Here is a 17,443-nt window from a genome sequence, read left to right on the forward strand (position 1 = left end):
TCAATCAGCGACTCAAATGTGTTTGGAACTTATTTAAAATGTGTTTATTTTCAAAGACTTATCAGTGGCCCGATAGACCAATTGTCTGTTATCGGCGGGCTCACTAAAACGATGTTAAGATTTTAATTTTAGTTCTTCACATATCACAGTGACGCACTGCAGTATCTCCCTCGGTAACCAAGCACGACATCTGCTGCCTCGTACCTTAATTAATGACAGATTTATACAAAATTCATTTGTTGACTTTGTCGTTGTTATCATTCCTTATACAAATCTTTTACGTTTCTTATCATCTAATTTCTCCGATTGTCGATTACCATTCAGAACCCGTTCAATTAAAACCCAATAAGAAAAATGTAATTGGAAGTGTCGTAGCTGAAGTTATCGCCCGATTAACACGTCTTGGTCTAAATTAGTAAAGCATTTGATAGAAACGACATCGTCGGAATGCATTTATACAAATATGTTCTTTGTTGCTTATTAGATTGATTACCAATCTGGTTTAATATAGTATTCAAATAACCTAACTATCGGGAACTTCCATAAACGTTCATCTTAACTAGTTTTAAATTGCATGCCTCCAGCAAGGTTCAGCGATACCAGCAGATCTTTTCAATATTAATTGTTAGTTGCAATGATTGAATTGACGTCATTGAGTTTTAGGAATGTTCAACTCATTTGGTAGCTCTTGTATGTTCTCAAAATTAACATGCATTTGAACTTCCTTGATTTTTATATAATGAAATTAACTGTTATTCCTCACTTCACTCTATAAATGTAAGTAATAATAATTTATGAGGTGGTACTGATACATGTTCAGTGTATGATATACAGCAGGGATTCATTGTTTTGTTACTTGCAACTGTAAATTTAAACTGATAAAAAGCACAAAACAAAATTAAATAAATGGATCTAATAGGCTATATCAACACATACCTGTTTTATTAAAGTTAGGATATATTTTTATTTCAACTTTAGACGAGCATCCTGTGTCCCATCTCTCTCCGTCGCTTCAATGTGAACACCATTCGTATGGTCGTGTGTTGGTCACGGTACGACTTGGTGAAAGAAAATTATCAGTTCGATTAACCGGGGCTCTTTTCTTTAAATAAAAAAAAATGAATTTCACATTATCAATAGTTGCCCGGTGTTCAATATGTCGAGAATTCAGGGTCAACCCTACCCTAGGAGAAAACTCCGATATTTGTTTTATTATTATTTGACAATAATGGAATGTAACAGCCATGTTTTGTTGGTCATTTATTAAGTATAACACAAACACATTGTTACTTTAGGTAATTTTTGTGATTTAGGTAGGTGGGCACTTGTAGCGTTGTAGCCTTAAGCCTTTACAATTCATTCAAATTTAATAACGACAATAGATAAATATTTAAGAAAAATAATAATAAATTCGGAAATTTGAAGGTTGTTATACCTTATTACCTCAAAACAATAACTGAGCAATTTAAAATATATATATATATATATATATATATATATATATATATATATATATATATATATATATATATATATATATATATATATATATATATATATATATATATTATGCATCTCTGGATACTGAATGAGGAGAAGTTTCCTGTTTAATCCTTTCTATATTTTAGCCAATGAATGTAATAATACATCACTAAAGCGTCTAGACGGACGCTGTACGACATTATCATAGAAAAATTCTATCAAAATTGTTAAAAAAAAATAATATTTAAAAAAATATTTATTTAATCGTGTACCCATTATACATTCCTTGCTTGAACGTGAATACATGTTACTTCAAACTCTTATATGTATTTTGTATGTATATGCGCATGGTTTTAGAAGTATACTACAGCTTTGCCCTATACGTGACTACTACCTACACAGCTATGTTCAAGGGCAATCAATTCCGGAATGTGTGGATCACTGTGATTTCAATAAATTGAGTCTTGCATGTCTACTCTTCATAATGACACCTCCGCGAAGAGTTTTGACGGGAACAAGCATAACTTTATCAAATCCTGCCTTCATAACCAACCACGTGATTATAGCCTAGCCACACGGTACAATAATTTTACCGTTTGTTATTTTTACTTTCTTTAATTTAGGTAATTAATATTTTTAATTACGAACCTAAACTTATACATTATTTTCAAAATGTTAAAGAAAATGATACTACTTTGCATATAAAAAAAACAATAAAATAAAATCCTACCAAATCTGGTAGGATTTTCTTTTGATAGCAGAGATTGTATGTGAGAGCAAGGAACGACAACTCTGCGTGGAGATTGTGCATGGTGATGACATATTTTCATAGTTCATTGTTCAATCGCTTCAGAAATGTGAAAGTTGTCCTACAAACCGACCGATCAACTAACTTACATAGTGAATCATATTTACGCTTTCCATACGGGGGTAAATTAATACATAAAACGTGAAATATTTCATGTCCATATTTATTTATTGCAATTTTCATTAAATATGCATGTATTGTTGTGATAAAATTCATGCAAAAATAATGATGTAAACTTACTTAATGATTCAAAAATACGTGCATTAACATACATTTGCAACAAAAATGCCTGTATTTTACAGACTAATTTATTCGCGTTAAAAAAAAAACATTGACATCATCTGCAGAACGGGAATTTACAAACGTGCCCACGGGGAATAATAACTTAAGTTGTATTTAATGCAAAAACAAATCAGATACAATTTTCAATGTCAAATCCTATAGCATTTTGCTTTATAATAAAACATAGCAGTTTCCCTTTATTACTTGTTAAAGACATTTTATTTTATTTTAAACTTAAATACACTTGTTCAGATATTGTCATACTTACATTATTTGAACCTTTTGTTACTGATCCAAACAAAAAAAAATAGACTGTGCATCAGGAAGGGAAATAACAATAAAGACGTAGTCTTATACATTTTCGTTTATGAATAATCATCATTTTACTTGATAAAGCTATAACGCTTAACAAACTGAATAATTTGAGGTGCTTGTTGTTTCATAGACAATATGCTGATATATATTATATATATACACTAAGTATAATTATAATTCGTAATTGTGCCGTTGCTACTTAAATATTATGTGGTTTGGATTCGCAATGTATTATAGTATGCTCCTCCAAATTACAAGTCGTGTTTTACCTAAATGATAATAAATACATTAATGTATTAAAAAGGTTCCATATGAAGTTAGATACGCTGTTTAACATGCGATATAAAACGCGTTTTGTACAAGCATCTGTAAAGTTTATCATTTACTATTTTATAACATGTCTGCTAAATCCACTTACTATATTCATGTATTTTGTATAATTATTTTGTTTAACACTAGAAACTGTAAAGTTTATGTGTAATACAATTATTTTCTGTTCTATTTTCTGTTTAATTCTATTGTTTTCGTGATATGGTATGGCAACTTGTGGATGCCTTATAAAGTTTATTATTTACAAAAAGTATCTCACTTGCAATTGTTATCAGACATTAAGGAATTTTATATCATACATATGGAGCGTGCTCTGTGAAGAGGGGGTTTAATGCATGTGCGTAAAGTGTCGTTCTTGATAAGCCTGCGCAGTCCACACAGGCTAATCAGAGACGACACTTTACGCCTAAACATGATTCTTGCTAAAAGGAAACTTTCTTGAAACGAAAAATATATTAAAAAAAACTGAAAGTGTTGTCCCTGATTAGCCTGTGCGGACTGCACGGGCTAAGCTGGGACGACACTTTACGCACATGCATTTAACCCCTTTTTCACAGAGCATGGCCCAACATTTATTATAATTATGTAATATAAACATAGTGAATAAATAATGGCATTACATACAAAAGCATTTCCAGTATATCAGGATCGGCAGCTCAATACGTAATGGACCGTCAATGGCTGGAGAAAATTTGTATAGGTTGCTTTTGACGGAATTGCATGCATAGGCGAAAACAAACGAGCCTCGTTCTGGGGAAAAGGGGCTTAATGCATGTGTGTACAGTGTTGTCCCAGAATAGTCTACTCCATGGCGAAAATACAGTTTAGGTGGAAGTGTCGTCCCTGATAAGCCTATGCGAGACTAAAATAATGATTATTTCCACTTACATCTGAAAAAGGGTAGGTAAGAAGACTATAAAGTTTTGAAAAGTCTGTTAAATATTCTTTATAATTTATTACATATTTTTATAAATGAAGGAATTAATTTAATATGATCAAATCTAGTAAAACCTGAACTGGAAACTTCAATACCAAAAACAACGTTAATGGTCGACACAACAATTATGGTCGGTCGGTTGATTGGACACAAACAACCCTTTAGGCTTATTAACAGACAGCTGATACAGATGGAAGGACAACATACTAAGTATAATGTATAATGAAATAAAAATGTCATATGTAAAATATACAATATGTCCATCTATAATAAGACAAACATTTCACGGAGTCATTTTGAAAACTCTTCGTCTGCAAAGTAATGTGTTTTGTATAGTGTTCATATTGCAAATATACTAGCCCAATACATGTTCATTAAATTTTGAAATAAAAACAAACTTGCTCAGAACATAATTGCCTATCGACAGTAACATTTTTATACTTATTTTCCAACGTTAATTGCACATTCATCAACGTCAACATGTGTCATTTTTTATGACACGGACGTCGCGTTTAAAAGTTTGTTTTCAACTGCAAAGTTTGACACGGGTACGTATTGTAAAGAATCTTGTCTCATTTCAAACCGTCTTAAACTCAGATCTAACGTCGAAGCACAGCCGCTGTTGGAGTTCCGCATTTCATTTTCCTTCCCGATCGATTCGTTCTCCTCGTGTTCGATATCAACTTCATCGTTATCCGAAATGTCAATATCCGAATCATCGTTCATATCCGCAATGTCTTCTGTTTCGCTTTCGGCCGACCCTCCAGCCTCGTTTTGATTCGATTGGTTGTCAAGGGGTTTCTGTGACGTGGTAAAGTTCTTTTTACTCCTCTTCCATTTCATTCGTCTGTTTTGGAACCAGATTTTCACCTGAAAAGAAATAAAATATTCAGTTATAATGTGTACCGGTAACTAAATAGTATCATTTTTAGAACTGTGGATACCACATTTCATCATTTTGTATCTCTGTTTCAATATTGCATCAAAGCCGAAAAATTGAAAATGTTGAAATTAAGAACAATTTTATATTCAAATAATGTTAATTATTGCATCATTTTTGTATTTATTGTTTTTATATTTCGTCTGTAAACGGCTTTTCTAACATAAAACGGGGTCGTATTTTTAAGTCCCGAATCGGACTTAAGAATGAAAGTTTCAAGTTTTCGCTGATAACAAAATGCAACACAAAAACTATTTATTAGTTCACAATTGATTAGTTATGTTGACAAGAACCGTGTAAATACGAACCTAGATTGACCAACGCATATTATGCATGCTATCTTAAAAACTCGATAAACAAAAAACGTTCGTTATATAATTTCGACCTCATTGCGATGTTTGAAAATTACCACGGACCAAGGAAACACGTCATTCCTCGGTCCGTGTTATTTTTTTTGTTTTTGATGACTGCCGTTACGCGGCGTACCTGGGTCTCTGTTAGCATCAAGGTGGTCGCCACCTCAAATCTCTTCGGCCTGGACAAGTACTTGTTCATCTTGAACTGGCGTTCCAACTCGAGAAGCTGCTGGCTCGTGAACGCGGTACGGGGGCGACGGGTTTTTCCCAAAAGACTGTTCTGCGCTTGGGCTGAAACAGAAAATCACACTCGTAAAAGCGGTACACGGGCGACGGGTTTTACCCATTAGACCGCTCTGCCATTGGGCTGATAAAGAAAATCACATTCGTGAAAATGGTACACGGCGACGAGTTTTACCCATAAGACTGCTCTGCGCTTGGGCTGATAAAGAAAAAGAAAATCACACTCGTGAAAGTGGTACATGAGCAACTGGTTTTACCCATAAAACTCTGTCCTGGTATCTAAAATCCACGTCGCTACAACGATACAGGTGCGACAGGTATAGGTGCTGCTCTGATCATGGGATGAAATTGACAATACCAATTATGTAAGCGACACGCGTGCGACGGGGTTTACACATAAGACTGCACTGCGCACGGGCTTGAGTAAAGAATCGCTCGTAGGAAAGTGGTACGACGGTGAGGGGTGTTACCCATCAGACTGAAATGTGAATGGGCATGACAAGAGAATCGCATGGGTTGAAGACACATCAAATAAAGATGTGCTTGCCCGTTTCGTATTCTAGTATTTATTATCTGTGGAAATAAAATATTTCACTAGAAATGGTGTATGCATACCGATCAGGAGTTCGATGGTTCGACCCCTATGAGTTAGTGTTAATACCAAAGGACGATACTTATAAGTGTACACTTATCGAATTTTTAAATGTGCTTATTGTATATAATTCTTTAATTTACGAAACATAATGAAATATTAATAAACGACAGAGTGCCAAGTGGGCGTGGCATCCAGCTTAGTATATGAGTGTGTGAGTTTAGCAGACTGAGCACTCTATGCAAAGTATGCATACCATCTGAAAACCAGTCTTGAACAGTTTTCCAGATTTATATTAGTTATAATTGCCAGCAAATGGTTGTGAGGCAATTAACTGTTCGCTTAAGTACACGGCTAATCTATGAAGTAAATATCGTAGTTGCCGAGCGAATGACCATAAAACGCAATCATATTGGATGAATCAATTTAATACACTTCAATTGCATCCCACTTAATGCCTGTTCGATAGTTTTCCGTCTCATTTCATCGGTCAAACGATTAAATTATGTATACAAAACGGTGCAGCCAATTCAACAGTTGATCAGTGCCCAAACACCGCTCGCACAATGCCACAATCGACTCGGAAATGAGGACATCATTGTACGGCGTCATTTTCTTTTAAGTTACAATTTCTATTAATTCGGTAGCGTAGATTAATTTCATCTATGGACCGTCTTTCAGCGGACAAAGCGGCTCTTTTCAAATGATAATATCGTGACTCCCGCGGGACGGGGTGTAATCAGAGTGGTGAATGACAGGAACGCGGTAATGGGGCCGCAAAACGGCCGCGGTGCCACTTAATGCGAGACAAATTGAAAATTAACTTCGCAAATGGTGACCCTGCCAACGAGCGATGCCGATTTAATCAGCACCTCGGAGCACAGACATTGCCGACGGTTCCAGTAGATATACAAGGATATATACTTTAAAGGGATCTTTTCACGTTCTGGTAAATTGGCAAAATTTAAAAAAAGTTTTGTCAGATTCGCAAATGGTCGTTGTAGTTATGATATTTGTGAGGAAACAGTAATACTGAACATTTACCATGCCCTAAAATATCAATTATATGCATCATTTTAAGATTTAAAAACCTGGAATGCTTATATATACAACAATCATCGTATGAGCGCGGATTGCCGAGTGGTCTAAGCGACAGAATTTTTCTCCAGGGGTCACTGGTTCGAGCCCAGTTGGGGGTTACTTTTTTCTTTCTTTAATTTTATTCTTGTTTTTACTAGATCTTTTTATATCCAATGTTTACATTTATCAATATAAAGCATTTAATGACAAACGTCAATACAAGCCAAAATCTGTGAAAAGGCCCCTTTAAGTTGTTTCTGAAAGAATGCAATAATGCAAAGGATGAGCAGAGAAAACTCGTAATCATAATATAAGGCGACGCCAGAGGTTGCAAAAGAAAGGTATAGCAAACATTGTATGCAAGATTTCTTATCTCATTTTAGAACTAGACAAAAGCAGCATGTTATGCGGCCTGTGTGATTAATATAGGACATGATATACGTTACCATTTCATGCCGTAATTAATATAGGACATGATATACGTTACCATTTCATGCCGTAATTAATATAGGACATGATATACGTTACCATTTCATGCCGTGGTTTATTTATTTTATTACAGACGCTCATAGATTTGATTGAATAGAGATTAAAAACGAATTTCCTGGACGAGTTGAATAAAATCTAGTATAAAATGAACATGAGTGACATATATTTCATCTCAACTTTTTTAAAGACAAAAACTTCGAATTGTACGAAAATTTTACTATTCCTTCGATAGTTCGTGTACCGGCCCTGTCTTACGCGTAATGACGATTTATTTAAATATTGTTTTGTATTATTATTTTTTATGGTTAGAAATATTATATTTGTGTGATTTTCTATTCGTTTTTTTTTTCTTTAAAAATCAAAGTAAGTGATGTAGAAAATTACATGAATTTCATTATAACAAAAAAACACATCTAATAATTCCAGATTTAACTTTTAATGGGAGTGGTAACCGTTGGAGAGATTTAAGGGACATTTCACGTTTTGCTAAATTGACAAAATTAAAAATAAATTGTTTCCAATTCGCAAATTTTCGTTGTAGTTATGATAGTTGTGAGGAAACTGTAAAACTTAAGATTTACCATACTCGAAAACATCCATTATATGCATATTTTGACGTTTTCAAGACCTGAAAATTATAAAGCGTTGCAACGCGAGAAGATTCAATAATTTGGGGAGTTCTGTTGTTGTCGTCATATTTTGTGACACTACGATGATTGCTTATATAAAGTATAAAATACTTCACTCATTGTATGAGCATGGATGGTCGAGTTGTCTAAGCGTTAGACTTTTACTCCAAAGATCAGTGGTTCGAGCCCAGTTGAGGGTAAATTTTTTTCTTGTTTTTTCTTGTTTTTTCCTGGAGCTTTTAGATCCAATGTTTACATGTATCAATATAAATCATTTAATTACACATTTTAATACATTCCAAAATCTGTGAAAAGGTCCCTTTAATGGTGTGAATTGTTGAATGACTAAATGTCTTTTGACGTTGACGACGCCATTGGCCAAACATATCATCATGCGATTGTTCAGTCAACAAAAAGATACCCAATGAAAACGCTGTAAATGTTACCTCAAACACGTTTAGGATTAGAATATTTGTTGTTATTATTTTATTATAATATATGTATATACATAGAGATATATAGAGATAATACAATTTGACTTTATAAATATCTCCCTAAACCTTATGTGAGAATTTAATAATCGTTTAGGTAATAAACCCCTATGATATTTTCGCTTTTCGTATCTAGGTGGTCAACAAAGTGGTAATACAAAACATAAAACTTAATCTTTAACGAGGTGTAGCATAGATGGAGTAAATATTTATATGATATCACCTTAACATAATCAACAGTTCCCAACAACTTATATATAAACCTATTTAACTTCGACTGATTTTCTGACTGCTTTTTTGTATTGTTATTTCACACGAGCTTTGCTCCATTTTATTTTATTAAACAGAGACGTAAGGAGCATATTTATTATCCAAGCACTGATTCTGTTTTGTATTTATTAGTACTTATAGTATACACTTATAGTATTGCTCTTGCAAAAAACATAGATACGTGATATTGCAATATGTATTGCAATTATAAAACTATGTTGGACATTATGTGGTCATTAGGTATTAATTACCACGTGACACTCTCACGAAAACAGTTTTATTTCGTGTATATTTAAATTGATCTTTGTTCGAAATGATGCATTTTATATTTACTTCAAACGCATGTTGTTATTGTATTTGTTTGTTTATGACGATTTGCTTCATATGCTTAAGTCTAATAAAATATTCTGTTCTGTTCTGTTTCGTTCTGTATAAGTGTAACGAGGTCTGTGATAAATTATTATCCAAGTCTAGTAAAGAACTTTCGACACAGCCCATTATGTCCAGGTTTATAAAATAGACAACCAGCTGCTTAATATACAAAAATTATGGGCAAATAAAAACTCTTTGATAGCATATAGTGCTGTAAAAAATAAATGGTGTCAAAGATCTGTAAATAAGAAAAAAAAATCCGGTATTTTCTAGTAAGTGTTTGTAGGGTAAATACCATTCATTCAAGCCATAATGCATATAAAAAACTTTGCGGATGCTTTTCGTGGGCATCTTAATACATGGCATCTCTATTATTAAACATTTTACATAAAACATTAAAAAAATCGTATTCCTCTGAATTTATGACAGGTCTGTTATTAAACATGCGACATTTGTGTAGAATTAAAAAAAAATCATATAAGAAACCATACATTAAATAAATAACGCGGTTAGAAAATAAATTTATTGTAAAGGAATTTTTAAAGAGCTTTGGATACATATGCGAAATTCTATTACATGTGAATAGATTTAATGATAACAAAATACATGTGACCATCGCTCTGTGAAAACATGGATTACTGCTTGTGCGTAAAGTGTCGTCCCAGATTAGCGGGTGAAGTCCGCAGAGGCTTATCAGGGACGACACTTTCCGCCTAGAGTGCATTTTCGTTGAAAAGAGACTTCATTTAAATCGAAAAAATCACTAAAGCGGAAAGTGTTTTGGCTTGTGCGGATTGCACAGGCTAATCTGTGACGACACTTTACGCACATGAATTAGTCCCCGTTTTCCCAGAGCGAGGCTCATATGCCGGTGATAAAGACGACGATTACGATACCAGGCCGCTTACAAGTTATTCATGTTCAAATGCATCATGTGTCTGTATAAACATACATCGTTTAAAAATGAACTTCATACTTTAAGACACAAATGTGTATTTAAGTCCGTGATTCAAAATTCATACATGTTTATATGAAATACTGGGAACCGTATAGAATAGCCCTCGAAAGTTACTAACGACTTTTACCCGGCTATGATTCTCAATATTGACAATATTTATTTTTACCTAAATGACACTTCTGTATTCCGTCGCCCCCCAAAAATGAACAGTTTTTTAAGCTCATGATTCATATACAATTGGTGGGAAAATGTTTAATTTAATGACCTTTTAACGCTCGAACGTGCTCTTTATCAACATTCAAATGGCGATCAATCTCACAAAAAAATAACATTTATTTATTTTTGGTGACCGCTTCCGCATAAAAACTACGAAAATAATAATCACACACGGAATGCGTTATGATAATCACATTTTGAAAACATTCGGAGGTTTTTAATCTTAACAATGCGTCGGAAATTAAAGCAGAATTTCGATATCGCACGTATAATGCACTTTCGGACAGTATCTATTTTTCGGATACGGAACATTATCCCCCGCGCTACCTAGCAACCAAGCGCCGACATCGGCTTTTTGCGGAAAGTCCACAGATTTGCTGCTGATTGCGCACCGTAATACCTTTGTAGGCGTCTTGTAACCGCTACTACTGTAATAATGCCCGTATCACCGAAACGCCGTTATTGGATTAATTTTGACATAATTACCCGATAGTAAAGATAAAACATGGATGGAAAAATTGACGCGAAGATATTTCACATTTCGTGAGACACCTGTTCCAACTATGCGCCGGTGGGCCCACGAAGAGTTGACCGTTTAGGCGTTTGAGAGCATCGCATACTTTACAAATAGCTTTCAGCTTAGTAAGACATGTTTTAGAGACCAATGGTATTCTATGATGTCCGAGGACATCGTTTGATTACTTATCTAAGAATTGCTAAAATGTGTCTTGGTCTGTGAAAATTTAGCAAAATGCATGTGCGTTAAGTGTCGTCCCAGATTAGCCACGTCCGCTTTTATGGTATTTGTCGTTTAAATGCAGTCTCTTCTTCGCAAAAATCCAATTAAGGCGGAAAGTGTCGTCCCAGATTAGCCTGTGCAGACTGCACAGGCTAATCTGGGACAACACTTTACGCACATGCATTAAGCCCAGTTTTCTCAGAACACGACACATATTAATTGAGCATTTATGCAATCGTCACTTTTAATTTTTAAATCCACCATTATCGAAAAATTAATGCAGCAGAACAATTAGTGAGTAGGTTTGTTTCGTCGATTTTACGTTTCAATTATCAATGATGTTAATTTAAAGAACACATAAAATGCAAACAGAGAACGTCAAAGTTAATGCCTAGGGTCTAGAAAAAAAAGGCCTTGGCACACAGCGTAGACGTCTCATCTGGGTCAGCGCTGTTTGCTTACAGGAATTTCTGTAAGAAGTATTCTAAATAAAGAAATAAATATACTAGTCATCCCTAATTTTGTAAGTAAATTGATCCAATTTAGAAGGATGGGAGAGTCCACTAGGCATAAATGGGTTAAAATTGTGGATATAAGAATGATTCGCGCATGGAAGGTATCACCCGGTAATTATATCTACGAAATGCATGCACCAATTATGTGCGGACACGTTCAATGTATTTGTGCTTGGGTAATTATTTCACAAACACCATTTGTTCATATTCTTGCTTGGTCATATTCTCAAAATGTAATCTTTAAAAAGTAGTGCAGTTCGCACAGGCTAATCAGGGACGACACTTTCCGCCTAAACTGGCTTTTTGCTAAGAAAAGACTATAATTAAACGAAAAATAAAATAACAGCGAAAAGTGTCGTCCCTGATTAGCCTATGCGGACTACACAGGCTAATCTGGGACGACACTTCACGCACATGCATTCAACCCCCTTTTTACAAAACATGTTGCAAATCCGTCACATATTATATATTTATAATATAATGTATAAATATAATATCTAATAAAATATATTTCGACGAGGAACTTCTTATGTAAGAAACATGTTGTATGCTACTGTACTAGAAATATTGACTATTGAACAGAGTATATTCCTGCAAATGGTCCTATAAGTTGGTGAATATTTGCCACCACAACGCGAGAAATTTGAATCGCGATTGCAGACTATTAATTTAATTAAATAACTCACTGATTGCAGCCTTATCAGTCGTTTATCAAAAATGGACCGCAAATCTATCAAATATACGCGATACTTTATCAAAGGGGACAAAGGGTAGCTAAGCCCTTTAAGTCCGTTCATTATGATTCGGCGAAATCGCATCGCATCCTTTCGCACCGTTCGTACAATGTTATCTAGTTAATAGGATTTAGCACAATTACCTTTGATTGACTACTTTATGGAACATCAGTCAGAAATTACGGGACCTGTCGCTGATACGGTCGATACGTCTAATCCCCTCTAGGGTCCGCCGAGACACGAAGTTAAATTTATCAAAATTTGATGAACAATAGATTGGTTTAATAGCATTTGCAAATATTTATTCACTTTTGTTAAATCTACATTGCCACTGAAGTCATCCATTGAATGTGTCTTAATTACCGTCTAAGTTCTATTAATAGATGTAAACCCATTTTTACATGAATGCATTCCTTACTTGCACATATATTTATTTATTTTTGATATTATGTTATTTGTTTAAAATCTATTTACATATAATTGTTTCCTGTCATGTAAAATGTTAAAACGCCTAGATCTAAGTGAAAATGATTTTCTATTTGTATTTCTATGCATATGTTTTTGAAAAACAAAAAGAAATTTACAAAAATTTACAATAAAATACTTGGACGTCCTCTGTTTACATTTTATGTGTTCTTTAAATGTATTACTTTTGAAGTAAACAAATATTATTTTCAAAAGATTGTTTTCATTTTCGAACTTCATCAACTTTGCCCACAAATTTGTTATATTATCAATAAATATATTAAAATAAATAACGTTTTAAGCTTAGTTGATTAAAACATGGTAAAATGTTGAAAATAATTAACAACGAATGAAGATAAAATATTGTTAACAAAAATATCTTAAAATGCAAAAGGTTTCATACGATTAGTTATAATTATATGAAGAAAAAACACACCAGAACATTAACAGACAGACAGACAGTTCAGCTTTAATGAAAAGTCCTTAGGCTCACTTGAAACTGTTAAGTGGCATTTATTATTTCTATACGAAATTTGTCATGCCAATGTTCAATATTCGATATAAGAAAGATATTTTAACAATGTATTCTAATTTATTTTGGATTTTTGATTTTAATTTATATCATATTCTATTTTCATATTATTTAAGTGTGTTTATTGTTCTTTTGATATCAACGTTTAATAGGCGTGTAATTCAAATATTTTTGTTTGTAAACTTTTCTATGATTAAATGAACAATTTATATTTACATAATTTCGTATAATGATGAATATTTTGAATGCATATAAAGGAAATAATTTATAATTTTATAAATGCGAACATTGTCGATTTTTTTTCAAAATATACCAATTGTTAATATATATTTACACATGTTCGTATATATATTATATTCAACGCTCATCATTGCTTTCTTTTGAACCATGTATATTTGAATATTAAATTAAACATACTGAAGTATTTTAGTTAATCATACCAAACGAAAATGAAATAAAATGGAAGCAAAATCCAACATGTGAAATTGTCAAAGTATCGGTTCTGCAATCTACACACATATCATAAATGTTATGTACGAATCTTATCAGATTTTTTTGTTCAAACTGTTCATTAAAAAAAAATACTTCTCTCTATAGAATCAAGTGTGATAAACAGGTGAACGGAACATTTTAAAGCGAGTCAGATCGTAAATCACGTGTTCACGGAAGAATATACACCAACCAAGCAGAGTACAAGTCTTCAATGGGCGCTGCGCATTATCAAAGAGTTTGTAAATACATGTACACATATCGATACATATATTCTTAGCGCATTTGTATCATCTTAAACACATTTCTTTCACGCTAACAAATGCCGAATTTTAAAAATGTGTCATGCACAAGTTGTCTTACGAGGTCGTGCTTTACCGTAAAAATTTGAAATGTAGATAAGTTTACTCGAAAGTGTCGTTTAACGAGTACCTTTGTGTATTCGCAAGGTGTGCCATTAGTATCTCGCTTCAAGCGACGACCCCCTGACGATCCCAAGGCGATATCACGGTGGACGCCATATATATTAACCCATTTATGACTCTCATTTATGGACTCTCACATCCTTCTAAATTGGATCAATTTATGTCCTAAATTAGGGATGTCTCGTATATTTATTTCTATATTTAGAATTTTTCTTACAGAAATTCCTTTAAGCAAACAGCGTAGACCCTGATGAGACACCGCATCATGCGGCGTCTCATCTAGATCTACGCTGTTTGCCAATGCCTTTTTTCTAGACGCTAGGCATAAATGGGTTAACTCTCGACACCTTTGATATTTTTATTTAACATTTACTTAATAAAAAATATAAATTAACACTTCATGAAAAATGTTTTCATGAAAAAAGGAAACGCAGTACGGTACATCAGAAGGTGGGAGGCTGAAAAGTGTGCAATTTATGAAATAACAGAACTATCGTAATACCTGAATAATCAATCATCCTGGACATCAGCATTCCGCCACGTGTCATCCACTCGTTCAGGTATGGCTGCACGTGCCCGCCTTGCGCATGCGCGGCGTGCATCTGCGCGGCGGCGATCTTGAATGCGTGGTCCCCGGGCGAGTGGAATGCCGACGAACTTCCGTGAACGTGCGACGGCGCCAGCGAGTGAGAGTGACCGTGGTTAGGGCTCCCGTGGACGCCTTGCGCGTGGGAGGCCGCGTGGTGGTGGTGATGGTGATGATCCACGTGGTGACCGTTGAGCGCGCTCAGGTACTGCGCTTGGAGAAGACTCTGCAGCGCCAGCGGATTCGACTGGAGTAACATCTGCTGATGAGAGCTCAGAAGACCGGGTCGTGGGATGAAGCCGCTCTTCAACAGCAGGTGATGCTTGCCGTGAAGAAGTTCCGGCGAGTGGCGAGCTTCGGGGCTGGGCGTTGAAGGATTGCTGGATCCGTTGGATGACATTCGCGGTGACGTCATGGGTGACGTCGTTGTGGCCGGGGACGCTAAGCGGACGTCCGTCTTTTTTGCTAACAGCGAGTCTATGCTAAATGATCCCTTCATAGCTTTTTTCTTACAGGTTTTCGTGTAATTAAATATTTCCTTATAATGTTAATAACACTTCAACTTAAGAAAATATCTCTTTTAATTTCATTCAACGGTTTAAACAGAAGGTCTTATTATACATTAATATAAAGATCACGGATTTTCCTTCTCAGTATGTGGCACTTTCTTCGTCTTTAAGATTATTCACTTATAATTCACAAACCATTTTGTTATAAATAAGTCCTCGATTATTTATAAACTCGAGAATATATCTTGATTCTTAAAGTTTTAAGATGTGAAATGAAAGTTACGTTGGATGCCTTCCGATTACTTAATATCGTCAATCTTAATATTTCTCAAATGGCGGTGACTGATTGGATGGCGGTTGCACGATTATGTAGCTTCCGAGAGATAACGCAAATCTTTAGCAAATATCGTCGCCCAATCCCGTCCAATGAAATAATTTATCCTAATTTACAAGTAGCCACTCCGCGACAGGAAAATTATCCATCTTAAAGAAGTCTAAAGCGTTTCGAAAACGGTCTGGAAACGTTCATACAGCGGGTCATAGGAATTTAATGGCGGCGCGCAATTAATTAGCAGATATGGTTCCGTAAAATCTGCCACCATTTTGGGATTTAACGGTAATTTTAATTCTCTGCAAAATTCATTAGCTGATTTGCAAGTTTTCGGGGGCTTGAGCAAATAATGCGCGAATTTCCGAGCATTTACAATTAATTTTCCGGATGGACTCATCCGAAATATTGGACACATTAGTTCACCAAAACTCGTTGATGCTGGCGAGACGTTTCTTGAGAAATATTTTGAAATAATTGACGCACAAATGGATGATGCATGGTGATGGAATGGGTGGATTAAACTCTGCGTGAACGGAAATAAATATAAACACAGATATAATTTTTAATGGTTGAGTCTGGGGTGTTTATTTAATTCAAACAACAACAATTGCACGTGAAATAAACGATGCGATTATTCGAATAAAATAAAAAAAATAGTATGTTTTCTGCTATATATATATATATCTATATTTTTGAAGAAAAAAAACTGCTGAATCTGCATCAACTGAAAACATAGTGTTCTTTTTTACATCTTAAAATACATCTACATGAATGTTTACTGTGTATAAACGCATTCAAATAGTCTCACGGCTAAAGATAAAACACTTTTTTACATTTAGGTTTCTGACGTTTACTATTTTAATATCCAAATTGAAAATATGCATATACTTACACAATCTATAATGGCATATACAATTTTATTAAAACATTCAAATAATTTTAGTTTAATCAGCTTCAGTCAGTCAAAAATGATTCGTTCAATAAATATACGACCATGAAATGATTTCAAAACGGAAACTATAAAGTTAATACGTCGAACGTAAGGTTACCCAATAAATATAAACGATGAAAACCTTAACTCTCATTCAGTTCCGTGCCAAGCAACGCGTCCATTATTTATAGTTATTTATTTATATTATATATATATTATATATTTATATTCAAATGCCGCCCCGGTAGAATTTGATAGAAAAGTGTGTCTTTTAAGTTTTTCTAACGTTGTTCAATGATTTACTGTTTGTTTTGTTATTTTGTTTTGCTTATAAAGGTTGTATTTTTAGAATCCACTTAAAGTCAATGTGTCACTAAATTTCTAATGCGTTTAGTTG

The 17,443-nt window shown here is 34.2% G+C and overlaps 1 protein-coding gene across 1 annotated transcript; it reads right to left on the reverse strand.

Annotated features, from left to right (window-relative positions):
* Positions 1 to 2,435: 2,435 nt before the first annotated feature.
* LOC127859829 (motor neuron and pancreas homeobox protein 1-like) lies at positions 2,436 to 16,668 on the reverse strand. Its single transcript, XM_052397337.1, has 3 exons — positions 15,192 to 16,668; positions 5,581 to 5,741; positions 2,436 to 5,024 (listed from the first exon to the last, which is right to left on the reverse strand). Exons 1-3 carry the CDS (start codon positions 15,772 to 15,774, stop codon positions 4,647 to 4,649), a joined length of 1,122 nt encoding a protein of 373 aa, XP_052253297.1. The 5' UTR covers positions 15,775 to 16,668; the 3' UTR covers positions 2,436 to 4,646.
* Between the last annotated feature and the right edge of the window lie 775 nt (positions 16,669 to 17,443).

This window comes from Dreissena polymorpha, chromosome 15, assembly GCF_020536995.1.
Source record: "Dreissena polymorpha isolate Duluth1 chromosome 15, UMN_Dpol_1.0, whole genome shotgun sequence".
In the NCBI taxonomy this organism is placed as follows: domain Eukaryota; kingdom Metazoa; phylum Mollusca; class Bivalvia; order Myida; family Dreissenidae; genus Dreissena; species Dreissena polymorpha.